The sequence below is a fragment of the Coregonus clupeaformis genome, unplaced genomic scaffold, assembly GCF_020615455.1.
Source record: "Coregonus clupeaformis isolate EN_2021a unplaced genomic scaffold, ASM2061545v1 scaf1482, whole genome shotgun sequence".
Classification (NCBI taxonomy): Eukaryota; Metazoa; Chordata; class Actinopteri; order Salmoniformes; family Salmonidae; genus Coregonus; species Coregonus clupeaformis.
The window spans coordinates 77,199-104,242 of record NW_025534936.1 but is presented as its reverse complement, the minus strand read 5'-3'; the positions used below and the strand labels follow the sequence as shown (position 1 = coordinate 104,242).

General features: G+C 44.2%; 1 protein-coding gene across 1 annotated transcript in view; it reads right to left on the bottom strand.

Moving 5' to 3' along the window:
• Positions 1-825: 825 nt before the first annotated feature.
• The window catches only part of LOC121551462 (periplakin), a 30,957-nt gene continuing 4,738 nt past the window's right edge, over positions 826-27,044 (bottom strand). The window contains exons 2-22 of the mRNA XM_045218290.1: positions 18,576-18,675; positions 18,088-18,242; positions 17,387-17,507; positions 17,157-17,282; positions 16,182-16,223; positions 15,581-15,742; positions 15,181-15,288; positions 14,797-14,892; positions 14,326-14,448; positions 12,060-12,206; positions 10,608-10,759; positions 10,375-10,478; positions 8,014-8,171; positions 7,406-7,584; positions 7,063-7,201; positions 6,621-6,814; positions 5,628-5,778; positions 4,858-4,941; positions 4,593-4,709; positions 4,191-4,283; positions 826-4,048 (exon numbers count right to left, since the gene is read on the bottom strand). Coding sequence (XP_045074225.1) covers positions 1,382-4,048; positions 4,191-4,283; positions 4,593-4,709; positions 4,858-4,941; positions 5,628-5,778; positions 6,621-6,814; positions 7,063-7,201; positions 7,406-7,584; positions 8,014-8,171; positions 10,375-10,478; positions 10,608-10,759; positions 12,060-12,206; positions 14,326-14,448; positions 14,797-14,892; positions 15,181-15,288; positions 15,581-15,742; positions 16,182-16,223; positions 17,157-17,282; positions 17,387-17,507; positions 18,088-18,242; positions 18,576-18,675 — 5,218 coding nt within the window. The 3' untranslated portion in view covers positions 826-1,381. The remainder of the gene's footprint in view (positions 4,049-4,190; positions 4,284-4,592; positions 4,710-4,857; positions 4,942-5,627; positions 5,779-6,620; positions 6,815-7,062; positions 7,202-7,405; positions 7,585-8,013; positions 8,172-10,374; positions 10,479-10,607; positions 10,760-12,059; positions 12,207-14,325; positions 14,449-14,796; positions 14,893-15,180; positions 15,289-15,580; positions 15,743-16,181; positions 16,224-17,156; positions 17,283-17,386; positions 17,508-18,087; positions 18,243-18,575; positions 18,676-27,044) is intronic.

The window sequence follows — 27,044 nt, the reverse complement described above, 5'->3', positions numbered from 1 at the left end:
TACATGGACCTAGAACCAGTCTAATGTTTAGATGTGACAGTTGTAATAAAATGGGTATATTTTTGCTAAGGTGTTGTCTGGGCCATTGCATTGCTCCGAACTGTTGATACAACTCAATAGGTGGCATGTCACCAACCTGGGTCTTATGTTTTGGTTGAGGTATTCCCCTCATTAAACAGTAACTGGTGGTGTCTTATGTTCTGATTGAGGTGGTCCCCTCATTAAACAGTAACTGGTGTAATCTGGTAGTTGTGCCATTTCAGCACTAGTCTGCACCGCAAAAACTTAGTTATGTCCGCAAAAACACATCAGTAAATACTAGTCGTGTCCTCAAAAACACTACAGTAAATACTACAGGCATGTCTACAAAAACACTACAGTGAATACTATAGTATATAAATATAGTAACACTACAGTATTTAGACTGTGGTATAATATAGTATTTGTTTTATATGGGTAATGATGACCTTCATGTAGCCTACTGAAGGCTATGGGAGAAAGCCGTGGATGGTTTTGGCTGGTTTGGTTGGTGGGAGGACTGTTCGTTCACCATTACAAACACACCCTCTATCTTCAGCGATTTGTCTAACTGATTGCTTCGTTGATCAGATCTGTCCTTGAGCTCAGCAGGAATCTGGTGGTTTTTCAGAAAAGCTGTACAGTTATTTCTTCCAATAGATAAGAGCTTCGTCTGTGGAACATAGGCCTAAAGGATGATTTATCTTGCTTATCTACAAGCAATATATATATCTTTGTAAATCTATATTGGTGTTTAAAACTGTAATTTATACCAAAGGCCTACTTTTTAAAGAAACACACAACAAGTTTACCCTTCAACATTTTACTGTTTTATTTCTTATGTAAGACATGTAAAACAGGACAACTGAGAGACAGTTTTACAGTAGCACACCACAGACCGACATTAACAATATCCATTCATATCCTTGTGTATGTAATTCAATTCCACATCAAAAACAAAATAAAGATATTTAAAGTATTACCTCTAACCATGTACCCAGTGTAAGCAGTTTAACAAGTTTACTCCAGGGACAGACAGAAAACCCTTCTACAACCATTTAAATGTATGTTGGCTACAAATACAGCCACCACGTTAACCCTCATTTAAAACCAGAACACCAGTTTGTGCATTTATAGTGTATTATGAGTTTGAAAATAAATATAATAACAGTGCAATGTAGAGTTTAGAGAGAGAGATATAAACTAACATATTGTTTAATGTTAGATCAAGAACGTTGAAATTAAAATATTTTGGAAGAATTAAAATGTAGTGAACCAAGTAATGGCACACATTTTCAATCTCATGGTAGTCGGATAGAAAAATAGACAGTTAAAAAAGTAGTTTTCTTCAGATGTTTCTCTTTCACTTGGTCTTTCCCGACACCATGACCCCGAACTCCTGTATGGTGATCTCTTTGTTATGGTACTGCTGCAGCTGGTGGGTGGTGATATTCCCAGCCTTCAGGGCGTCTTCAATGGAGAACTTTTTCCCAGACTTCCTGTCGTGGAGAACAGAGGACTCCCCCTTGGGGCCCTTGATGCTGATCTCCTCCCAGTCGCACTCCTGGCTCTGGAGGTTCACAAACATCTTCCAGTCAATCAGTCCCAGCTTGTAGGCCTCCTCCGGCCGCATCTCCTTGCCCGAGTCGGGGTCGATGACCACGATGGATCTCCTCAGGTGACTCTCCCTCTGCTCCCTCTTGATCTGGATCGCCGCCAGGCCCTTCTGCAGCTTCTCGATCTCCTCATCCTTCTGCCTGGTGATGGCCCTCAGTTCGGCCAGCTCCCCCTGCAGCGAGTCCAGCCTCAGCTCCAGGTTCTTCCCGTTCTCCATGGGGGCCGAGTTGGAGATGCTCCGGGTCTCCGTGGAGGTGATCTGGATCTCGGACTGCAGCCTGCGGATGTCGTTCTGTAGCCTCTGGTTCTCCTGCTGGAGGCGGCTGCTCTCGTCGCGGATGTAGTCCAGCTCCTTGGACGACTTGGTGTTGGTAAACTCCATGTCGGACAGGCGGGACTTGAGGCTGCCCAGCTCCTGGTCCAGCTCCAGCCTCCTCCTCTTCTCCTGGTCCAGCGTCCTCGTCATCTTCTCGATCTCCATCTCGGCCTCAGGGTCCTTCTCCACCTGGATGGTCTCGGTGCGCACCACCTTCTCCTTCACCTCAATCCTCTCCAGGGTGACCTGCTGCTGGAGCAGGACATTCAGCTCCTTCTCCAGCAGGGTACGCTTGTGTCTCTCCTCCTCCACCTGCAGCTTGAGGATGGAGTGCTCTTTCTCTTGCTGGGGGTCCTGCTGGAGAACCACCATCTGTTTCACTGTGACCCTCTCCCTGTTCTCCTTGTCCATGACCTCCATCTCATTCAGCCTGACCCTCAGCCTCTGGATCTCCAGCTCTGCATCGCGCCTAGCCCGACGTTCTCGCTCCAGCTCCTCCAGCTGTGCGTCCAGGTCGGCCTTCTGCCTCTGAAGTTGGTAGAGCTCCACTTTCAGGGTCTCCCTCTGCCTCTGTTCATTGTTGATGTTCTGCGTGAAGGTGTTGCACTCTGACCTCAGTAATGGGTCCTCCTCCATCTTAACCACCTCCTGCTGGACCAACTTCTCCCTGACCTGGGACAGGTCGATCTTCCTTAGCCGGATCTTCTCCTCATTAGCTGATCGCTCCCTCTCCAGGTCCAGGCGTTTCTTCTGCTCGTCCGCCAGCTTCCTCTTCAGTATTTCAATCTCCTCCTTGGTCTTGGGGTTTTCTTTGTACTCCAGCACCTCGTTAACCACCTCTTTAATTTGCACCTGGGGCTTGGTGTCCTTCCACCGCTGAATCTCGTCCCTCAGCTGCCTGATCTCCATCTCTGACTTCTCCGTCTGGTGCGTCTTGTCCACAATCTCGTTGCGGAGCTTCTCCAGCTCCCTCTCGGTCTGCGGGTCCGTCTTGTACTTGATGACTTCCTTGATGATCTCCTTGACCTCGATCTGTGGACCTCTGTTTCTCAGCATCTTCAGCTCGTCCTGGTGGGACTTCAGCTGCTGGTCGGCGTCTCTGTACCTCCTCTGGTGCTCTACCAGTTCCATGCGCAGGTTGGCCACTTCAGCCTCAGCCTTGGGGTCGGGCCTGACGATCTCCCTCACCTTCTCCTGAACTATGACCCTTGACTTTTCCTCCTCCAGGCTGGAGATCTTCCTCTGGAGGTCGGCGCGCTCCCTTTGGGAAGACCGGTGCTTGGCCTTCTCATCCTCGTGCTGCCTCCTGAGGTTCTCTACCTCCCTCTCGAAGGCGATATCCTTCTCCACCTTCAGCACCTCCTTGATGGAGATCTTCTCCTCGGCCATGGACTTCTCCTTCTCCAGCCTGCGGAGCTTGTCCTGGAGGAAGCGCAGCTCGTCCTCCAGTTGCTTCCTGTTCTCCTGCTCCTTCTGCTTCCTGTCCAGGAGGATGCGGTACTCGCTCTCCAGCTGCGGGTCGTTCTGCACTTTAATCACCTCCTCCTCTGTGATCACCTCCTGCTCCTTGGACTTCTGCTGCGCCAGGAGCGTCACCTGCTTCGTGATCTGGACCACCTCATTGTCCTTGATGGTCTTCTTCCTCCTCAGCTCCTCCAGCTCCTCCCTGAGCCTCCTCACCTCTTCCTCCTGGCCGCGGTCCCTCTCGATACGCAGCACCTCCTTCACGGTGTACTGCTGTGCTCCTTCTTTGATCTCTGTTTCGATGCCGCGCAGCTTCAGCCTCAGTGCCTCCAGCTCGTTGTCCATGGCCCGGGTGGCCCGGGTTTCGTCCGACAGCTTCTGACGGACATTGTGGACCTCGTCGACCAGAGTAGGATCCGGAACCTTCTTGATGATCTCCTTCTTGACGACGGTGTCCTCCGGCTTCTGGCCCTCCAACATGTAGATGTCTGTCTGGATTTTCTCTAGATCCTTCTCCAGCTGCTCTCTCCTCTGGATCTCGTCTTTCAGTTGACTCTCGATCCTCCAGGCTTCTTCTCCGGGAGCGGCAGATTTGACTTGCTGGACATTGTTGCAGACGATCACGTCTGATTGCTGAGAGAGGGAGAAGAGGCTGGGGTTATTTTTTAGAAGTAATGGCAATGATGTTTATTTAGAACTATGTGACATTTCAATTAATTTTCGATCTATATAAAGATGTGCAACATTGATTGTTGAACATTCAGGAGTATCTCACCTGATTCATAAGGCCTTGGGCAAACTGCAGATTCGCCAGCCTTTGCTTGTTAACTGCATTCACTTCAGTGAATTTCGCTTCAATGGCAGATTCCTGTAAACAAGGAAATTATGAAATGCATGAAACCAGGGGCATTTCCAGAATGTTCATTGGAAGATATCGTTCAAAAGTCTTCCTGAAAACGTATCAAATTACAACGTGTAATATGCATTAAGGTTATAGTCAAGGGCTGACTCTCAAATGGCACCCTATTCCCTATCTAGTGCACTACTTTTGACCAGGACCCATGCACCCTATTCCCCTTCTAGTGCACTACTTTTGACCAGGGCCTTATGACCAGAGTCCAAAAAGGAGTGCACTAAATAGTGAAACGGGTGCCATTTGGGCCGCAGTCTTCCTTACCTCTTCCTTGACCCTGAGTGCAGGGGACTCCAGTCTGCTTCTCTTGTAGGTCTGAGGGACCAGCCCGTCTTCAAGGTCCAGAATAGACTTGAACTTTTCAGTATCATTCTCATATTCCTGCAAACACAGACAAATTAGTAAAATCAACTATAATTGAGAGGAAGAAAGAAAGAGAGATGAGAGAAAGAGTTACTTCAAATTGTAGACATTTCTCCTCGCAGTAATTAATCAGAATGGATGTGTCTATCAGTGTTCATTCCCCTACCTTGACGGCTTGCTGGTAAAGTTGGGCATTTTTTGATACGTTGTTCAAGTCAGACTCCTTCTTTTTAATGTCGGAGAGCAGGTTCTGTGAAAACAACAACACAGCAATCAACATTTTAGACCGAGAAACATAACAGGACCATTAGAGGTAGAGGACTTTGACTAGAGGTATAGAACATAACAGGACCATTAGAGGTAGAGGACTTTGACTAGAGGTATAGAAACATAACAGGACCATTAGAGGTAGAGGACTTTGACTAGAGGTATAGAACATAACAGGACCATTAGAGGTAGAGGACTTTGACTAGAGGTATAGAAACATAACAGGACCATTAGAGGTAGAGGACTTTGACTAGAGGTATAGAACATAACAGGACCATTAGAGGTAGAGGACTTTGACTAGAGGTATAGAAACATAACAGGACCATTAGAGGTAGAGGACTTTGACTAGAGGTATAGAACTTAACAGGACCATTAGAGGTAGAGGACTAGAGGTAGAATAAAAGTCAAATTTTTTGGATCTAAATAGTACTATTTACATTACAACTAGAAAACTGACTGGAACCTCTCAGCTGAAAATGTTTTTAGTCCAGGACAGGGTTGCAAAATTCGGAACACCTGACTATCCTCAACCTTGCCGGGGTGACGTTTCCCCTAGGTACAGATCTAAAATCACCTTCCCCTCCCCAATCCTAACATTAACCATTAGTGGGAAAATCAGAAATCAGCGTCTAGGGGCAACTTCACCCTATTCCATCCTCAACCACTTACCTTCTGGTTTACCAGCTTGGTTTCCACCTGACTGAGGTTGTCCTTCTCAGTTGGCTCATAGTTTGGCACACGGGACAGCCAGCTGTTCAGGTTGTCGTAATCACTGCGGTAGTTGTTGTACGACATCTTAGCCCTCTGCAGGCTCTGAGTTCTGTAACATACCCACAACACAACGTGAATGTAACATACCACAACGTGAATATAACATTCCACAACGTGAATATAACATTCCACAACACAACGTCAAGTGACGTCTATTATAGTAAAACCACAATACAGGACCGGCTACGATGAGTCTTGTTCTTGGCTTCAACCTTCTTTTTTTACCAGTAGTAAAGGGCGATGAATCAGTCCTCTCACCTCACACATATAATGTGTGGATGAGCTGTGCTCTTAAAAAGAGTCAAAGGTCACATTCCGATTCTCTACCCTTCTCCCGAAGTGTGCACTTGTACACTTCCCCTTATGGATTTAAAATTAAATTGACTGGTGTAAGAAATATGTTGGAAATGGAAACTCCCTCCAGCCATACTTGCACCAATCCAATAATTTTGAGTTCTAGAGAAGGGTAGAAAATCGGAACGCAGCCACAGTGTTCAACAGCACCTTAGAGACTGCTGCCCTATGTACGGTACATAGTCATTGAAGACTCGTCACTTTAATCATGTTTTCATACTGTTTTACACACTTCATATCTATTTACTGTATTCTAGTCAAGGCCTACTGCTGTACACACCTTTTCTATCCATATACTGTCCATAATGTCTATACACACCATCATATACATATATATTTATATTCCGGAGTCTGACATTGCTCGTTCTAATATTTCTATATTCCTTTCATTTGTATTTTTTAGATTTGTTATTAGTGTACTGTTGGCGCTAGGAACACAAGCATTTCACTACACCCCCGATAACATCTGCTAAATATGTGTACGCAACCAATACAATTAGATTTTAATTGATTTGAAAGTTATGTCAGTCCCTTTACCTGGTGTCGATCTGCCTGTTGAGGTTGTCGTAGCGTTTGTTCAGCTTCTGAACCTCGCCCTCCTGCCTCTCGATGTCGGGGCAGTGCTCCTGCAGCTTGGTTGCCATGGTGTCACAGCTGCCTTTGGCCGCACGCAGGTTAGCCTCCGTCTCAGTCACCGCGGACCTCTTGGTCTTCAGCTCTGATGCAATATCCTGTCAGGAGAGGAAGTGAGGTTGAATTGTGTGTATGGGGAAATTCTGCCCCAACTAGGATAAACTTGAGATATGGGTATGTAGCTCAGATCTTCCAGTTTATCATGCATTTTTACTCTATGTCATTAGCAAATTTGCTTCTGTCTTTGTATCTGAACTGTAAAAATACAATACATTTCCTTTGTGGAGAGGATCTAAATATGAATCCTGATTAGAATAAACGAGAGATAGAAGGACAGCCATCTTACAGCCAGTTGGCGCTGTGTCATCTCCAGAGACGAGATGTCTGCTGGGGCGACTTCCTCCCTGGCCAGCTTGTTCTCATAGCTGGACAATACACTTTTCCCGTTTTGAAGGGAGTTCTCCAGGCGGTTGGAATTCTGAAGCCTGTAAACAAACACATGATATGATTCCATTCCATTTGATTCATGTGACACTTAAATGAGTTTAAATATTGTGTAATAGTAGCCTACAGGTTTGTCATCTTAGTAAAACAGGAAAACTCTCTCATACAAAGTATAAAGTAACAAGGAGGACCTTTTCTCTAACTACTACCATCTCTACTAACAAGTCAAATAAAAAGCTACTTACTTGTCCTCGGAGCACTTGAGCAGCAGGTTGATCTTGTCATATTTATTGTTGGCCTCGTTCACCTTGCCGTTTAGCTGAGGGGCGCTGGCACATTTAGGGTTAGAGGTCAGGAACTTCTCAGCCTCCCTCACCTTGGACGACTTCTCCGGCTCGATCTTACGAACCACGGCCGCAATGTCCTGGTGGAAGAAAATGGGATAAGTATAACACAGTGTAGACTTCCTGGAACTACTACATTTTATTTACATTTTTAGTCATTTAGCAGACGCTCTTATCCAGAGCGACTTACAGGAGCAATTAGGGTTAAGTGCCTTGCTCAAGGGCACATCGACAGATTTATCACCTAGTCGGCTCGGGGATTAGAACCAGCGACCTTTCGGTTACTGGCACAACGCTCTTAACCACTAAGCTACCTGCCGCCCTATAATAAATAACTAATAGTACTTCCTGCATTAAACCTGTCAAACTTATTAAATGGTTTTGAAAACTTTATCGAAAGGATTCTAGTCTAAATAGTGCCAGAGGCAGACAGGAGAAGAGGAGAGTAGGAAAAGCATCTCTACCTCTCTACACCCTCTGTGCAGAGAAAGAGAAAAACGCTGAACTACCTTCATGTCCTGCAGGCGGTCAGCGCTGTCCTGCAGTGGCCTGGTGTGCTCCAGCGGGGGGCGTACTCGAGCGTAGATGGCCTTCTCCTGTTTGTCCAGATCACTGGTCACCTTGTCCAGGCCGGCCATCAGCTGGCGACACTGCTGCTCATCCTTGTCTACAATATTAAATCACAATCAATCAATCAATCACACACCAAAATAACACACACAACAATCATATACAACCAGACACAACAATCACAACATCACATACAATCACACACACACACCAAAATAACATACACAAAATCAGATACAACTACACACACACACACACAACAATCATATAGAACCAGACACTCAACATAACATCACATTCACAATGGCCTACAAAATCATTCCATTTTATTTAATTTTTTTAAGCTGTAGTTGTAGTGATTAAAACCATGAAATAACAAGACATACCAACCAATCAATCACATTTATTTATAAAGCCCTTTTTACATCAGCAGATGTCACAAAGTGCTATACAGAAACCCAGTCTAAAACCCCAAACAGCAAGCAATGCAGATGTAGAAGCACGGTGGCTAGGAAAAACTCCCTAGAAAGGTAGGAACCTAGGAAGAAACCTAGAGAGGAACCAGGCTCTGAGGGGTGGCCAGTCCCCTTCTGGCTGTGCTGGGTGGAGATTATAAAAGTACATGGCCATTAAGGCCAGATTGTTCTTGAAGATGTTGAGACGTTCATAGATGACCAGCAGGGTGAAATAATAATCACAGTGGTTATAGTTCAGGGTCTGCAGTAGCTCATATCCCACCTATGAGTAGCATGCAATGTAATTCTAAAAGTACTTAAGTAAAAATACTTTCAAGTACTACTTAAGTAGTTTTTTTTAGTATCTGTACTTTACAATTATTTATTTTTTTGGACAACTTTTACTTTTACTTCACTACATTCCTAAAGAAAAGAATGTACTTTTTACTCCATACATTTTCCCTGACACCCAAAAGTACTAGTTACATTTTGAATGCATAGCAGGACAGGAAAATGGTCCAATTCATGCACTTATCAAGAGAACAACCCTGGCATCTACAGCCTCTGATCTAGCGGACTCACTAAACACAAATACTTTGTTTGTCAATTATGTCTGAGTGTTGGAGTGTGTCCTCTGGCTATCCGTAAAAAAAATAAAAGAAAGAAAATGGTGCTGTCTGGTTTGCTTAATATAAGGAATTTGAAATGATTTATACTTTTACTTTTGATACTTAAGTGCATTTTATCAATTACATTTACTTTGATACTTAAGTGCATTTTATCAATTACATTTACTTTTGATACTTAAGTATATTTAAAACTCAAGTAGTATTTTACTTGGTGGCTTTCACTTTTACTTGAGTCATTTTCTATTAACGTATCTTTACTTTTACTCAAGTATGACAATTGGGTACTTTTTCCACCACTGTTCATTGGTTCCATCGCAAACTGTCATAAACATAAAGCTCCAGGCTACCATCCAATCAAAGCCGCATTGACATTATCCCACCCCTGGTTAGCCACTACTGGCTTCAAAATCCAAACGTAACACAATATCTGTCAATACATTTCCAGCAATATTGCCCCCGTCTGTCTGGTGCGCGTGTTTGTTTAACAATCCATGTAGCCAGTTAGCGATGATAATGATGACCTTGTGGGTAGACAGAAAGACTTTCCCCAAAAACCTTCTCAATTAAATATTAACCGCAAAGTAGGCTTAGCTGACAGAACTATATCATGATTATTTGTATGAATTGGGTGGCCATTGTTTTACAAACTCTGCCATGACATGTGCTGCAGTAGGCTTAACAGAAGCATCGCTAGGTTGACACATTCCTCTCTCGCTAGATGCACAATTAAAGGGGAAATTTGTACAAAACGGAGGCAAAACCAGGACAAATAAAAAACAGAGAAAACAGAATTCGGGAAAATACAAAATATGATTTTATGGGGCTGTCATGCTGAATACAGTTTATTAACCATTATTTTACCAGGTATATTGACATCTCTTGTACACCAAGGACCCGGGGACGAGTTGCAGGGTCGAGGAGAAGAGAAGAATGTGACTATTTAAAAGCTATAAAAAGAAAAATCAGTAGCTCGCAACGTTTCAATTTAAAAAAAGTAGCGCTCATGCTAGAAAAGGCTGGAGACCCCTGTTACAGAGGGTGCAACAGGAGTAAATGTCAGGTGGCCGAGCATTCAGAGGTCGAGACAGGGACATACCATGACATACCATACCATGACATACCATGACATACCATACCATGACATAACATACCATGACATACCATGCCATGACATGACATAACATACCATGACATACCATGACATAACAGTACCTACCAGAGCCAGCGGTGCCGTCTTTCTTCAGTTCCTCCAGGCGTTTGACCAGGGTGGTCTTACTGCCAGACACCTTCATCTTAATGGCCTTCTGCTGGGTGGCCAGACTGGAAACACAAGACACTGTTACACAGTGTACAAGTATACCGTCTTGGGAAACAACACAATCACAGGCACACCACACTCATACACACACCCCTCTCCACCCGGCCCCCATAACACACACACACACTCACTTGTTGGAGATGGAGACAGACTCTGGGTCTGTGGGGGGGATCATGAAGCAGGCCCCTGGAGCGGTCAGTTTATGCCCGGCCGCGTCCTTCACCTCCCAATTGGGCCCCTTGTTACTCAGGAGGGTGTACCTCTCTCCACGCAGGATCTGACCCTGGGATGGACAACCACAACATTACACAGAGTTTAAATCACTGATCTGACCCTGGGATGGACAACCACAACATTACACAGAGTTTAAATCACTGATCTGACCCTGGGATGGACAACCACAACATTACACAGAGTTTAAATAACTGATCTGACCCTGGGATGGACAACCACAACATTACACAGAGTTTAAATCACTGATCTGACCCTGGGATGGACAACCACAACATTACACAGAGTTTCACTGACTGATCTGGTATGGAAGAACCAGAACACAGCATAGAGGTTCACTCACTAAATCAGCATGGGACAACTAGAACACAACAGTGTTTCACTCACTGAACCACTTTGGATAAGGCCCTTAGCTTTTCCTGACCAGGGAAACACTATGCCCTAGTTAGTAAACTAGAGTTCACAGTTTTTACCGGTCAGGTCACAAAAACAAATCTAAACACAACACCACGTTTCCCCTCACTGTCTGATCCGGTTCCTAAATCTTAAGAGCTCTCTCGACTGCGACACGGCGCGCACACACACACACCTCGCTCTCCAGCTCTCAAAATCCACTCCTAAAACCCCCTCAGCCCGCGGCTGATCCCCTGAAGGCTTAAATAAGATGCAGAGCACAGGCCTGGCCTCTTAGAGGATTTAAATACACAAAACCACATTTCGGGGAGTGGAATTAAAGGAGCGAGAGTGAAGGAGGAAAAGAGGAGAGAAAAGATGTGGTGCAGTCAGACAGCCTTAGTCATGATAACAGAAAAACACACCACACATAGGGATTAGAGAATGACTGGAGACAGAAAAGGAGAGTGACAAAGGGAGGGAGTGGAGGAGATGGAGAGGAAGGAGAGAGGGGAAGGAGGAGAGAGGGGAAGAAGGAGAGAGGGGAAGAAGGAGAGAGGGGAAGAAGGAGAGAGGGGAAAGAGACAAAAGAAGAGAGAAAATGGTAGAATGATTGACACAAAGAAGCGTGTGTGTGGAGGAGGATAGTTGGCAAGGTATCAGTCTGAATCTAGAGTAGGGCGGCACACACAGGGTGAGGTAAAGTAGTGTGGGTGTCCAGGGTGAGGTAAAGTAGTGTGGGTGTCCAGGGTGAGGTAGAGTAGTGTGGGTGTCCAGGGTGAGGTAGAGTAGTGTGGGTGTCCAGGGTGAGGTAGAGTAGTGTGGGTGTCCAGGGTGAGGTAAAGTAGTGTGGGTGTCCAGGGTGAGGTAAAGTAGTGTGGGTGTCCAGGGTGAGGTAAAGTAGTGTGGGTGTCCAGGGTGAGGTAGAGTAGTGTGGGTGTCCAGGTGTAAAGGTTTACCTCGTCAGTGTCGAACTCACACAGCGCCTCGACGGGGAGCAGCTTCTGAGGGGTGTTCCTACGGAACTGGAGAGGGAGAACCTGTAGGCTGCGCTTCTCCAGAGCCATCACACGCTCATCAAAGTGGTCCATGGCCTTCGCCTGGTCCTGCACACACACACACACACACACACACACACACACACACACACACACACACAACACACACACACACACACACACACACACAGTTAGGGTTTTTTCAAGAGCATTTTGGATTTATAGTTCTAAGACTAAGGCTAATACATTTGTAAAAATCAAGATTTTCTTGATTGAGATTGTAAACTAGCCTGGTAAGCAGACAGACCTGTACGCCATAAATAATTGTCTCTGCTTTATCCAACTGCTTTGTCGTTGTTCGGCTGAAGCAGAAACAGATCTGTCCCCCATACTTGTAGTAAACTACAGTAATGTAAAGCCCACTCTTAGTAAACTACAGTAGTGTAAAGCCCACTCTTAGTAAACTACAGTAGTGTAAAGCCCACTCTTAGTAAACTACAGTAGTGTAAAGCCCACTCTTAGTAAACTACAGCAGTGTAAAGCCCACTCTTAGTAAACTACAGCAGTGTAAAGCCCACTCTTAGTAAACTACAGCAGTGTAAAGCCCACTCTTAATAAACTACAGCAGTGTAAAGCCCACTCTTAGTAAACTACAATAGTGTAAAGCCCACTCTTAGTAAACTACAGTAGTGTAAAGCCCACTCTTAGTAAACTACAGTAGTGTAAAGCCCACTCTTAGTAAACTACAGTAGTGTAAAGCCCACTCTTAGTAAACTACAGTAGTGTAAAGCCCACTCTTAGTAAACTACAGTAGTGTAAAGCCCACTCTTAGTAAACTACAGTAGTGTAAAGCCCACTCTTAGTAAACTACAGTAGTGTAAAGCCCACTCTTAGTAAACTACAGTAGTGTAAAGCCCACTCTTAGTAAACTACAGTAGTGTAAAGCCCACTCTTAGTAAACTACAGTAGTGTAAAGCCCACTCTTAGTAAACTACAGTAGTGTAAAGCCCACTCTTAGTAAACTACAGTAGTGTAAAGCCCACTCTTAGTAAACTACAGTAGTGTAAAGCCCACTCTTAGTAAACTACAGTAGTGTAAAGCCCACTCTTAGTAAACTACAATAGTGTAAAGCCCACTCTTAGTAAACTACAATAGTGTAAAGCCCACTCTTAGTAAACTACAGTAGTGTAAAGCCCACTCTTAGTAAACTACAGTAGTGTAAAGCCCACTCTTAGTAAACTACAGTAGTGTAAAGCCCACTCTTAGTAAACTACAGTAGTGTAAAGCCCACTCTTAGTAAACTACAGTAGTGTAAAGCCCACTCTTAGTAAACTACAATAGTGTAAAGCCCACTCTTAGTAAACTACAATAGTGTAAAGCCCACTCTTAGTAAACTACAGTAGTGTAAAGCCCACTCTTAGTAAACTACAGTAGTGTAAAGCCCACTCTTAGTAAACTACAGTAGTGTAAAGCCCACTCTTAGTAAACTACAGTAGTGTAAAGCCCACTCTTAGTAAACTACAGTAGTGTAAAGCCCACTCTTAGTAAACTACAGTAGTGTAAAGCCCACTCTTAGTAAACTACAGTAGTGTAAAGCCCACTCTTAGTAAACTACAGTAGTGTAAAGCCCACTCTTAGTAAACTACAGTAGTGTAAAGCCCACTCTTAGTAAACTACAGTAGTGTAAAGCCCACTCTTAGTAAACTACAGTAGTGTAAAGCCCACTCTTAGTAAACTACAGTAGTGTAAAGCCCACTCTCAGTAAACTACAATAGTGTAAAGCCCACTCTTAGTAAACTACAGTAGTGTAAAGCCCACTCTTAGTAAACTACAGTAGTGTAAAGCCCACTCTTAGTAAACTACAGTAGTGTAAAGCCCACTCTTAGTAAACTACAGTAGTGTAAAGCCCACTCTCAGTAAACTACAGTAGTGTAAAGCCCACTCTTAGTAAACTACAGTAGTGTAAAGCCCACTCTTAGTAAACTACAGTAGTGTAAAGCCCACTCTTAGTAAACTACAGTAGTGTAAAGCCCACTCTCAGTAAACTACAGTAGTGTAAAGCCCACTCTTAGTAAACTACAGTAGTGTAAAGCCCACTCTTAGTAAACTACAGTAGTGTAAAGCCCACTCTTAGTAAACTACAGTAGTGTAAAGCCCACTCTCAGTAAACTACAGTAGTTAGAAAGCCTACTCATAGTAAAACATTGTAGTTATAAAGTCCACTCACGTCCAGGTCTCTGATGAGGCTCTCAATCTGGTACATGTCCTTGAACTCTGGTTTGTACTTCTGGTTGACTTCGGTTTCCAGTCTCTTCAGAAGATCCTGGGTGTCCCGGGCCTCTTTGTGGAACTGGAGAGAAAATAGACGCAGTCAGGAAAAACACTGCGGTAACAAATGACTGAAAGCTGCTCAGAGTTTATTTACACTAAGGTAAACTGGCTGGCAGTCGGTCTCTGCCTTAACCAACTTTGTTCACATGCCATGCCAAGTCTGTAACTCGCAAGCTGTTGCTTTGTACACAGGCCTATCAAAATCCAATGACCCTGTTCAAACATTCAGGATTTCTTAAACGGATGCTTTCTGAATACTTGTTGCTCTGAATCACCTTGGGGTACTCGTCCATGTGTTTCAGGTGGTATGAGGGTTAAAGTTAGGGTTAGGTTGGATTGTGTTACAGTGTTACAGTATGCTAATCACCTTGTGGTACTCGTCCATGTGTTTCAGGTGGTTCTCCTCACAGATGAGCAGGTTCAGGTATTCCTTCCAGTCAGCATGCACTGCCTCCATGTGAGCCTGAGAGGTGGAGTAGAGGCCTGTTACATTAGTCTGTTTGCTGTTTAATTCTTATTCATTTTGCTGATTTTAATCCCAGTAGGGTCGAATCCTAACTTCAACAATAATGTCTCATTTTACCTTAGTCTCCCATTGACATCAATGCATGACTTAGGCAAACAAAAGACTAAAGTGGAAGTTATCATTCTACCATTGGGGCGAATCCTAAGGGATAAGTAAAGTGTATCTCCATAACATTCATCCCAGGATGGTAAGTAGAGATATGTGTGTGTGTGTGTGTGTGTGTACCTCAATGACATTCTTGCCAGGATGGTTGGTAGCGATGAGTTTGTCTCCATCGTCATTCAGCTGTGTGACAGTGGCCTCCTTGGACTCCAGACACTTACTGATGAAGTTCTGGTGGGAGATTTAAAGAGATACAAGTCCCTCTTTACGTTCCAACACATGTAACATGTAGGATCAGGTGTCAAATAACATGTAGGATCAGGTGTCAAAGAACATGTAGGAACAGGTGTCAAAGAACATGTAGGATCAGGTGTAACATAACATGTAGGATCAGGTGTCAAAGAACATGTAGGATCAGGTGTCAAAGAACATGTAGGATCAGGTGTCAAATAACACCCTGAATGTACTACTCTGTCAGTGCAGGTGAAGGACAGTGTGTGTGTTTGTGTGTGTCCCTCTCTACCTCATACTGTCTCTGACGAGCAGGGAAGTCCAGGTTGGTGTCGCTCCAGTCATAGTTGATCCTCTCCCCTGCCTGCTGGTCCATCCAGTACAGCTCATTGGTGCAGCGCTGCATGTAGTCACGCAGGCTCAGCAGGTGGCGCTGTCGAGCACTGGAACTGGCCTGGGGAGGGACAGGATAGATAGTTACTATAGAGACCTACACACTGGAACTGGCCTGGGGAGGGACAGGATAGATAGTTACTATAGAGACCTACACACCGGAACTGGCCTGGGGAGGGACAGGATAGATAGTTACTATAGAGACCTACACACTGGAACTGGGCAGGCATCCCACACTGGTACAAATATTATGGGTTAGGGGAAGCAGAGGGGGAAAGGGTGATGGTGAATGAAACACACATTCATCACTACTGACCACACACACTCTGGCCAAAGGAAGGGAAGGAGGGGGGGAGCCAAGTTGTAGGTGGATAAAACATCAACACTTTGTACACACAGACACTGATGTAGACATACTGAACGCACATAGACGTACTATACATGCATATACACTCCTCAAGCTCTCCCTGAGTCCATGCTTCAGATAAAGTCAATCTTACCAGGAGCTTGTTGTAATTCAGCTGGAGGCCACTGGCATTGTCCTAGAGAGAGAGAGAGAGAGAGAGAGAGAGAGAGAGACACAGAGACAGAGAGAGACAGAGAGAGAGACAGAGAGAGAGACAGAGAGAGAGAGAGAGAGAGAGAGAGAGACACACACAGAGAGAGAGAGAGACACACAGAGCGAGAGCGAGAGAGAGTGTAATGTTTACCGTTATTTTTTAAATTGTTTATTTCACTTTTGTTTATTATCTATTTCACTTGCTTTGGCAATGTTAACATATGTTTCCCATGCCAATAAAGCCCTTAAATTGAGAGAACTAGAGAGAGAATATTACTGCATGGAACTTTCCGTGTGCACTCCCTCCTTTCAGGCATATTAAATGAAACTGAGCTTGACTGGGGAAACAAAAATCCTCACTAACATACGTCATGTCTATGCGACATTATGCGCATTGAATGACTGGAAATGGTATGGAGAAGTCAGAAATTATTCTAGATTTGTGTCTTTACACTTCTGTAACACTGTATGTATATACGCAGGTATTTATGCGAAACCTCAAACGTAAAAACAGTCTTAGTTTTTTTCAAATGCAACAGTTTCTAACTGAAGTGGGCCAGAGTTGACCTGAGTGGCTGTTAGTCCTACCTTGTTGTCGCTGTCTGAGACGCCTGGTTATTTTAACTACGTTATTGGAAGTCCCTCTGGATAAGAAACTCGACTAAATAACTACATTTTAATGTGATGTATGAAGGTTTGTTTTGTGAGGAATGGGTCATTGTTGACAATCATTTAGTACAATTTATACCTGTTTTTAAAAAAATCATAAATGTAACTTTTTGAGCGGTTGTTGTCGTTGTCAGATATGTGTACTACAAATAAAGCGATGATTATCTTACTGGATAATAGACTACTAAATGAGTGAATATAAATCTGTCATGTATCAGTTAGTTTCTAAGCTGGTTGTTAGTCCTACCTTGTTGTCGCTGGCTGAGATGTGAGGGGCCAGGGCCTCCACCTCACTGTGAAAGATGTTGTGTTCCTCCACCTCATTCTCTATGGTCGGCAGGTCCTGACCAAAACCTTTGTTCTTCAGGTTGACCTGGTCGGAAGAAAGAGATTCCGTTTGTGTTATTGTCTGCGTAAAAGTGTGTGTAAACTGTGTGTACACATATCCAAGCCTGTGTGTGTACGTGTTCCCCTCACCTGTTTCTCGTCTATGATCTTGCCCCAGTTGACGCTCGGCAGGCCCTCAGAGCGGGTCAGGTGGTAGATGCGGTCATGGTCCTCTCTCAGCTTCCTCAGTCTCTCTCTCAGCTGCTTCATACTGGAGGAGAGAACACAGGGTTAGAACACAGGGTTAGAACACAGGGTTAGAACACAGGGTTAGAACACAGGGTTAGAACACAGGGTTAGAACACAGGGTTAGTTAGAACTCAACAGTGGAGTGAGTGAGTGGAGATCAGGGTTGAGTTGAAGAGGGTATAATATCTAGTGTATTAGCTTATTAAGACTTACTCCTGCTCTATCATCTCAGCCTGGCGGTGCTGCAGGTACATATCTACTATATAATATAACTCCTGCTCTATCATCTCAGCCTGGCGGTGCTGCAGGTACATATCTACTATATAATATAACTCCTGCTCTATCATCTCAGCCTGGCGGTGCTGCAGGTACATATCTACTATATAATATAACTCCTGCTCTATCATCTCAGCCTGGCGGTGCTGCAGGTACATATCTACTATATAATATAACTCCTGCTCTATCATCTCAGCCTGGCGGTGCTGCAGGTACAGTAGGTATATATCTACTATAACTCCTGCTCTATCATCTCAGCCTGGCGGTGCTGCAGGTACAGTAGGTATATCTAGTATAGTGTATATCTGCTATATAATATAACTCACTCCTGTTCGATCATCTCAGCCTGGGGGTGCTGCAGGCGTTTTGCGTCGACAGCATCCTCATCCAGGCCTTGCAGCAGCTCCAGAGAGTTCAGGATGCGCTTGTTGGTGTCGTCCTGGTACAGAGGCTGCTTGCCCTCGTTGATCTTACTCACATCCTGATACAACACAGAGCAGTCAAAGGTTATCATATGATGTTGTCAAAGACATCGAGAGCCACACAGAGCCAATTAGGAGGATGCAAACAGTCTGCCAGACTCATCAATATGATGTTGTTGTTGCATTATAAAGGTATGACCCTATCAGAAGGTTCTGTGACATTCTATGATGTTGCATGAGGTTCTATGTAGTTCTGAGGTTCTATGCAGTTCAATGAGGTTCTACAATGTTATATGATGATCTTTGAGATCCTATCCAGTTCTGTGTGGTTTTATGATGTTCTAAGCGGTTCTATGAGGTTCTGTGTGATGCGGTTCTTTGCGGTTCTGTACCTTGTTGAGGTTCTGCTCCGTCTCATAGATGAGCTTCTCCACCTTGTCAGCATTCTTCTGCAGCTTCTCAATCAGAGCAGACAGCTCAGAGGAGGGCGCCCTGGAATGAGGAGGTGACAGTTACATTTTTGTAATTTAGCTTATGCAGAGCAACTTACAGTCAGTGCATTCAACCAAAGTAGGTCAAATCATTGCAAGTAAAACATTCTTCAAAACCGTCTTCTAGCCCAGGGATGGGCAACTCCAGTCCTCGGGGGCCTGATCGGTGTCACACTTTGGTCCCAGCTAACACACCTGACTCCAATAATCAACTAATCATGATCTTCAGTTTAGAATGCAATTAGTTGAATCAGCTGTGTTTGCTAGGGATGATGGGAAGACACCCGCTAGTTACATCTACAGACCATCTGAGGGGAAAAGATACCAGCTAGTTACATCTACAGACCATCTGTGGGGAAAAGATACCAGCTAGTTACATCTACAGACTATCTGTGGGGAAAAGATACCAGCTAGTTACATCTACAGACCATCTGAGGGGAACAGACACCAGCTAGTTACATCTACAGACCATCTGAGGGGAACAGACACCAGCTAGTTACATCTACAGACCATCTGACACCAGCTAGTTACATCTACAGACTATCTGAGGGGAACAGACCCCAGCTAGTTACAGCTACAGACTATCTGAGGGGAAAAGATACCAGCTAGTTACATCTACAGACCATCTGAGGGGAAAAGATACCAGCTAGTTACATCTACAGACTATCTGTGCTAAGTATAGAAAGACCACCATTAGGTTAAAGGGATAGTTCACAGTTGGGTAAACAGTTGGTTGAACTATCCCTTTAAAAGGAAAAGACTGCAGTTGCTGTATTTCTCTGAAAACCTTTAGAGACCATCTGTGAGTTCTCTTCCGAGTAGAAAATGGACTTGACCAAAATAAAGTTGAGCAACAGACATTAAAACTATGCCTCAAGAAAAAAGGTTGTTTGCTCCCTCATAATGTGGGCCTACACAAGTAAACAGGACCCTACTTTGATGTTTTCCCAAGCGCGGACTGTAGCTTTAAACTTTAACAAAATGTTTAACTTTGACATGCAAACGTTGACTGAGGGGTAAATAAACTCTTCAGGCTGTTATAAATTAAAGATGGAACCAGTCAGTAACTAAACAGTGCCTGAGGGGTAAATAAACTCTTCAGGCTGTTATAAATTAAAGATGGAACCAGTCAGTAACTAAACAGTGCCTGAGGGGTAAATAAACTCTTCAGGCTGTTATAAATTAAAGATGGAACCAGTCAGTAACTAAACAGTGCCTGAGGGGTAAATAAACTCTTCAGACTGTTATAAATTAAAGATGGAACCAGTCAGTAACTAAACAGTGCCTGAGGGGTAAATAAACTCTTCAGGCTGTTATAAATTAAAGATGGAACCAGTCAGTAACTAAACAGTGCCTGAGGGGTAAATAAACTCTTCAGGCTGTTATAAATTAAAAGATGGAACCAGTCAGTAACTAAACAGTGCCTGAGGGTAAATAAACTCTTCAGGCTGTTATAAATTAAAGATGGAACCAGTCAGTAACTAAACAGTGCCTGAGGGTAAATAAACTCTTCAGACTGTTATAAATTAAAGATGGAACCAGTCAGTAACTAAACAGTGCCTGAGGGGTAAATAAACTCTTCAGACTGTTATAAATTAAAGATGGAACCAGTCAGTAATGAAGTTCCAGTCTTCATTTTAGTGACAGACTCAGTCAGGATTAACACAGCTCTTCAGTGGGGGATTAACAGGCTCTTCAGTGGGGGATTAACAGGCTCTTCAGTGGGGGATTAACAGGCTCTTCAGTGGGGGATTAACAGGCTCTTCAGTGGGGGGATTAACAGGCTCTTCAGTGGGGGATTAACAGGCTCTTCAGTGGGGGGATTAACAGGCTCTTCAGTGGGGGATTAACAGGCTCTTCAGTGGGGGATTAACAGGCTCTTCAGTGGGGGGATTAACAGGCTCTTCAGTGGGGGATTAACAGGCTCTTCAGTGGGGGATTAACAGGCTCTTCAGTGGGGGATTAACAGGCTCTTCAGTGGGGGATTAACAGCTCTTCAGTGGGGATTAACAGGCTCTTCAGTGGGGGATTAACACAGCTCTTCAGTGGGGGATGCTTAAAATGGTAGCCGTCATAAGGGAGGGAATCAGATGAGTGACTGACTGAAGCGCACTTGCTTTGCCCTCACTTCACCGTCTGCCTGCCGTGTCTGCTAACCCTGAATGAACCTGAAAGCTCCCTGCTTCACATCTCCCATGGTTCAGATAACATGGGCTGCATCTCAATAGTCTAGTAGCTTCCTCTCCTCATCTCAATAGTCTAAAGTGACGTCCTCTCCTCGTCTTCTCTCCTTTGTCTACACTAATGTAAGAGAGCACTCGACAGGTGCATGACTATTCCACGAAGGAATCCACCACATTTCTTCCTTTCTGTGATCCGATCTCACCGAGTCAGATCAGTACAGATGAAGGGAAGGAGAGGAGAGGAAGTTACGTTAGAGACTATTGAGATCTACCTCATGGTAAGAGGAATGTTGCTGACGGTATCAGTAGAGGCCTTGTTATCAGGCCCATCGTCAGACCAGACCAGGACCACCATTGTCTCTCTCTGACATACTGTTTGCATAGTGCTGTGGAAAACATTTACATTATAACACACCTTTGTTCACACTCAAAGACTAATGAATGAACTAAAACACATTGGCTCTGCAATATTTCATATAACCTAAAAGTACTGCAGTGGAGCCAACAAGAGACTACAGTATATAGCTTGGGCACTCAGTACATTACTATGCTGCACTCATCAATACTACCATCTTTTCCTTGCCAACAACAAGATTGCTAAAGCAGAGACAGACTGATACCCTGGCTAATATTAGTACTGTTTCCTATTTCAGTACGTGTCTCCAGTCTGTTTACCTGGGAGTTAAAAAAATGGAACACCTGCTGATCTTCCAGACCATCACACTAACCACTGAGCTCTGTTCAGAACACCATGCAGAGAGGAGATCTTCCAGACCATCACACTAACCACTGAGCTCTGTTCAGAACACCATGCAGAGAGGAGATCTTCCAGACCATCACACTAACCACTGAGCTCTGTTCAGAACACCATGCAGAGAGGAGATCTTCCAGACCATCACACTAACCACTGAGCTCTGTTCAGAACACCATGCAGAGAGGAGATCTTCCAGACCATCACACCAACCACTGAGCTCTGTTCAGAACACCATGCAGAGAGGAGATCTTCCAGACCATCACACTAACCACTGAGCTCTGTTCAGAACACCATGCAGAGAGGAGATCTTCCAGACCATCACACCAACCACTGAGCTCTGTTCAGAACACCATGCAGAGAGGAGATCTTCCAGACCATCACACTAACCACTGAGCTCTGTTCAGAACACCATGCAGAGAGGAGATCTTCCAGACCATCCCACTAACCACTGAGCTCTGTTCAGAACACCATGCAGAGAGGAGATCTTCCAGACCATCCCACTAACCACTGAGCTCTGTTCAGAACACCATGCAGAGAGGAGATCTTCCAGACCATCACACTAACCACTGAGCTCTGTTCAGAACACCATGCAGAGAGGAGATCTTCCAGACCATCACACCAACCACTGAGCTCTGTTCAGAACACCATGCAGAGAGGAGATCTTCCAGACCATCACACTAACCACTGAGCTCTGTTCAGGACACCATGCAGAGAGGAGATCTTCCAGACCATCACACTAACCACTGAGCTCTGTTCAGAACACCATGCAGAGAGGAGATCTTCCAGACCATCACACTAACCACTGAGCTCTGTTCAGAACACCATGCAGAGAGGAGATCTTCCAGACCATCACACTAACCACTGAGCTCTGTTCAGAACACCATGCAGAGAGGAGATCTTCCAGACCATCCCACTAACCACTGAGCTCTGTTCAGAACACCATGCAGAGAGGAGATCTTCCAGACCATCCCACTAACCACTGAGCTCTGTTCAGAACACCATGCAGAGAGGAGATCTTCCAGAACACCCAACGTTCCTTCTGCTGCATTCAACTAGAACAAACCCATCTGATCATACTGCACATGCAAATAAGCTACTATAAATCATCTTTGCTTTTCATACAATACTTCACACACACACACACAAACGCATCAACTCTCTATTGAAGAGAAGACATGATGAAACATGATTGGTCTCAACACCATCCATTATTCTTGTCATTGGAAGTGGAAGTCTAGTTTGTGACTCACTCCTCTCTCGTGGGAGCCTGCTATCATGGATAGAGGAGTTGGTGAAGTGCCATCAACCAGTAAAACACAATTCTGATGGCACATAAATACCACCACTCTCCTAGGTCATCATTGCACAGTGCTTGGCTTGGCTACGATGCCCTCCTGAGGGCAGAACTACTTCTAGAGTATTTCATCATCTGTCATCTCAAGGAGGGTGTTTCTTCTCCTCTTCCAACAGAACTGGTCCAACAGGTTCCATTGTCCTTTATGTAACAGAGAATGATACTTTAATAACATTTACATTTTAGTCATTTAGCAGACGCTCTTATCCAGAGCGACTTACAGTTAGTGAGTGCATATTATTTAATTTTTTTCATACTGCCCCCCCCCCCGTGGGAAACGAACCCACAACCCTGGCGTTGCAAATGCCATGCTCTACCAACTGAGCTACACGGGACTGCTGTATGAAGTGATGAAGCTATGAGTACATTGAAGAGTAACACACATAAAAAAGTTTGATATTAGAACACCTGTTGGCTATACATATCTATCTGTAGTACTGTCTATTTCTACATGCCTGAAGCTGGGTATTGGACTGGGGTTCTCATCAAGTCTATACAATTGTGAGATCTTATTCAGACAGGTTGATTTATCATATACCAATACCAATACTTTTCAAAATATTCCAAAACACTTTCAGCGTTTGCTTTAGCCTGATGAACAGGGTGTGGTCTTTTGTGACGGTTTCATATTCTATTGGTTCCAGGCTAGCTCAATCAAGCCCAGATAGAGGATTTGAAAGGATTTCAACCCAGGTCTGGTATGTGATAAATCAGCTTGTCTCAATAAGATATCACTGTTGTATGGACTTGAGCAGAAACCCAGTACCCAGCTTCAGGCACATAGAAATAGACAGTACTAGAAAGTACTAGATATAATATACATAGCGTTAGTAGACAGCCTGGTGTTCTAATATGAGAAATGTACAACTGTTTGCATATGTGACCTTTCAAGGCATTCATAGTTTGATGTAATCATATTTGCAGGTTTCCATGCCCCGGCTTGACACTTGAATGAAGTAATACATTATAGTCCTTGCCAAATCTATACAAAAGTCAGTGCGATTGCATTGCACACTGTGCAAAGAGTCTGGGTGTTTTGAACCACTGACAAACTGCTGGATTCTTGTGAAACTGGCATTGGCTCCACCTGGGGAAAAATGACTTGATGTCCACTGGCTCCAACTGGGGCCGAGGTTATTATTGGTCAATCATTTCTCTCCCCTCTCTCTCTCTCTCTAACTCACTGATGAGGATGGCTCTCTTTTCTTGATATATGCTGATGAATAGACTCCTTACTGTCCTGTGAGTGAGTGAGTGAGTGAGTGAGTGAGTGCGTCTCACAACATACATTCTCCTTACAACTACTACTGCATGAAAAGCTATCATGTGAGATGCATAAGCGGAGTAGTGGAAATTCAAATGGTTCTCTTTTGATTAACAGTCCAGCTCTCACTGCAGGACTTAATGTGAGCCCCAAACGATTCTCTTTAGATTCACAGTCACACTCTCACTGCAGGACTTAATGTGAGCCCCAAACGATTCTCTTTAGATTCACAGTCACACTCTCACTGCAGGACTTAATGTGAGCCCCAAACGATTCTCTTTAGATTCACAGTCACACTCTCACTGCAGGACTTAATGTGAGCCCCAAACGGTTCTCTATTCCCTATATAGTGTACTACTATAGTGCACTACTTTTGATCAAGGCCCATAGGGCTTTATAGCCTGAGTGGATACTTTTTAAAGAAGCCATGTTTCTGTCTTAACAGGAACAGAGAGGCCTTAGGGTAATACAGCATGTATCCTCCTTTATAGAACAGAGAGGCCTTAGGGTAATACAGCATGTATCCTCCTTTATAGAACAGAGAGGCCTTAGGGTAATACAGCATGTATCCTCCTTTATAGAACAGAGAGGCCTTAGGGTAATACAGCATGTATCCTCCTTTATAGAACAGAGAGGCCTTAGGGTAATACAGCATGTATCCTCCTTTATAGAACAGAGAGGCCTTAGGGTAATACAGCATGTCTCCTCCTTTATAGAACAGAGAGGCCTTAGGGTAATACAGCATGTCTCCTCCTTTATAGAACAGAGAGGCCTTAGGGTAATACAGCATGTCTCCTCCTTTATAGAACAGAGAGGCCTTAGGGTAATACAGCATGTCTCCTCCTTTATAGAACAGAGAGGCCTTAGGGTAATACAGCATGTATCCTCCTTTATAGAACAGAGAGGCCTTAGGGTAATACAGCATGTATCCTCCTTTATAGAACAGAGAGGCCTTAGGGTAATACAGCATGTATCCTCCTTTATAGAACAGAGAGGCCTTAGGCTAATACAGCATGTCTCCTCCTTTATAGAACAGAGAGGCCTTAGGGTAATACAGCATGTCTCCTCCTTTATAGAACAGAGAGGCCTTAGGGTAATACAGCATGTCTCCTCCTTTATAGAACAGAGAGGCCTTAGGGTAATACAGCATGTATCCTCCTTTATAGAACAGAGAGGCCTTAGGGTAATACAGCATGTCTCCTCCTTTATAGAACAGAGAGGCCTTAGGGTAATACAGCATGTATCCTCCTTTATAGAACAGAGAGGCCTTAGGGTAATACAGCATGTATCCTCCTTTATAGAACAGAGAGGCCTTAGGGTAATACAGCATGTATCCTCCTTTATAGAACAGAGAGGCCTTAGGCTAATACAGCATGTCTCCTCCTTTATAGAACAGAGAGGCCTTAGGGTAATACAGCATGTCTCCTCCTTTATAGAACAGAGAGGCCTTAGGGTAATACAGCATGTCTCCTCCTTTATAGAACAGAGAGGCCTTAGGGTAATACAGCATGTCTCCTCCTTTATAGAACAGAGAGGCCTTAGGGTAATACAGCATGTCTCCTCCTTTATAGAACAGAGAGGCCTTAGGCTAATACAGCATGTCTCCTCCTTTATAGAACAGAGAGGCCTTAGGGTAATACAGCATGTATCCTCCTTTATAGAACAGAGAGGCCTTAGGGTAATACAGCATGTATCCTCCTTTATAGAACAGAGAGGCCTTAGGGTAATACAGCATGTATCCTCCTTTATAGAACAGAGAGGCCTTAGGGTAATACAGCATGTCTCCTCCTTTATAGAACAGAGAGGCCTTAGGGTAATACAGCATGTATCCTCCTTTATAGAACAGAGAGGCCTTAGGGTAATACAGCATGTATCCTCCTTTATAGAACAGAGAGGCCTTAGGGTAATACAGCATGTATCCTCCTTTATAGAACAGAGAGGCCTTAGGGTAATACAGCATGTATCCTCCTTTATAGAACAGAGAGGCCTTAGGGTAATACAGCATGTCTCCTCCTTTATAGAACAGAGAGGCCTTAGGGTAATACAGCATGTATCCTCCTTTATAGAACAGAGAGGCCTTAGGGTAATACAGCATGTATCCTCCTTTATAGAACAGAGAGGCCTTAGGGTAATACAGCATGTATCCTCCTTTATAGAACAGAGAGGCCTTAGGGTAATACAGCATGTCTCCTCCTTTATAAAACCATGACAGAGACCAGCCAGAAAGACTAACACTTGACAGTGTGTGTGAGTTCAAAGGCCTTGTTGAAAGGGCCCTAATGCAGTTCTGTGTTTTTAACCAGCCATAGATAGTCTGTGTGTCTGTGTCTGTGTGTGTGTGTGTGTGTGTGTTGATGTCATTATCACACGCACGGACACACCACACACACACACACTTCAGAATAGAAGGCCACCACGGTATCTGATAAAGGACCCACATTTCGTCAGGGTCAGAAGACGCCATTTTTGTCATTTTTCAAATCATTTTTTCAAATCATTTAAAAAGTCTCACGTCTCTCAACCTAAATGACAGTTGTTCCAAACACCATTCGACCTAAGGCCTAAAGCAGCGTTTCCCAAACTCGGTCCTCTACACTACACAGCTGATTTAAGTGATCAAAGCTTGATGATGAGTTGATGATTTGAAATCAGCTGTGTAGTGTGCTCGGGTAAAAGCTAAACGTGCACCACTTGGGGTCCCGAGGACAGAGCAGGGAAACCCTGGCCTAAAGGAAAGAGCACGCATATAGACTGTCCTGAAAAGTACATTTGTAGAAGTTAGTACATTTGTAGAAGTTAGTACATTTGTAGGAGT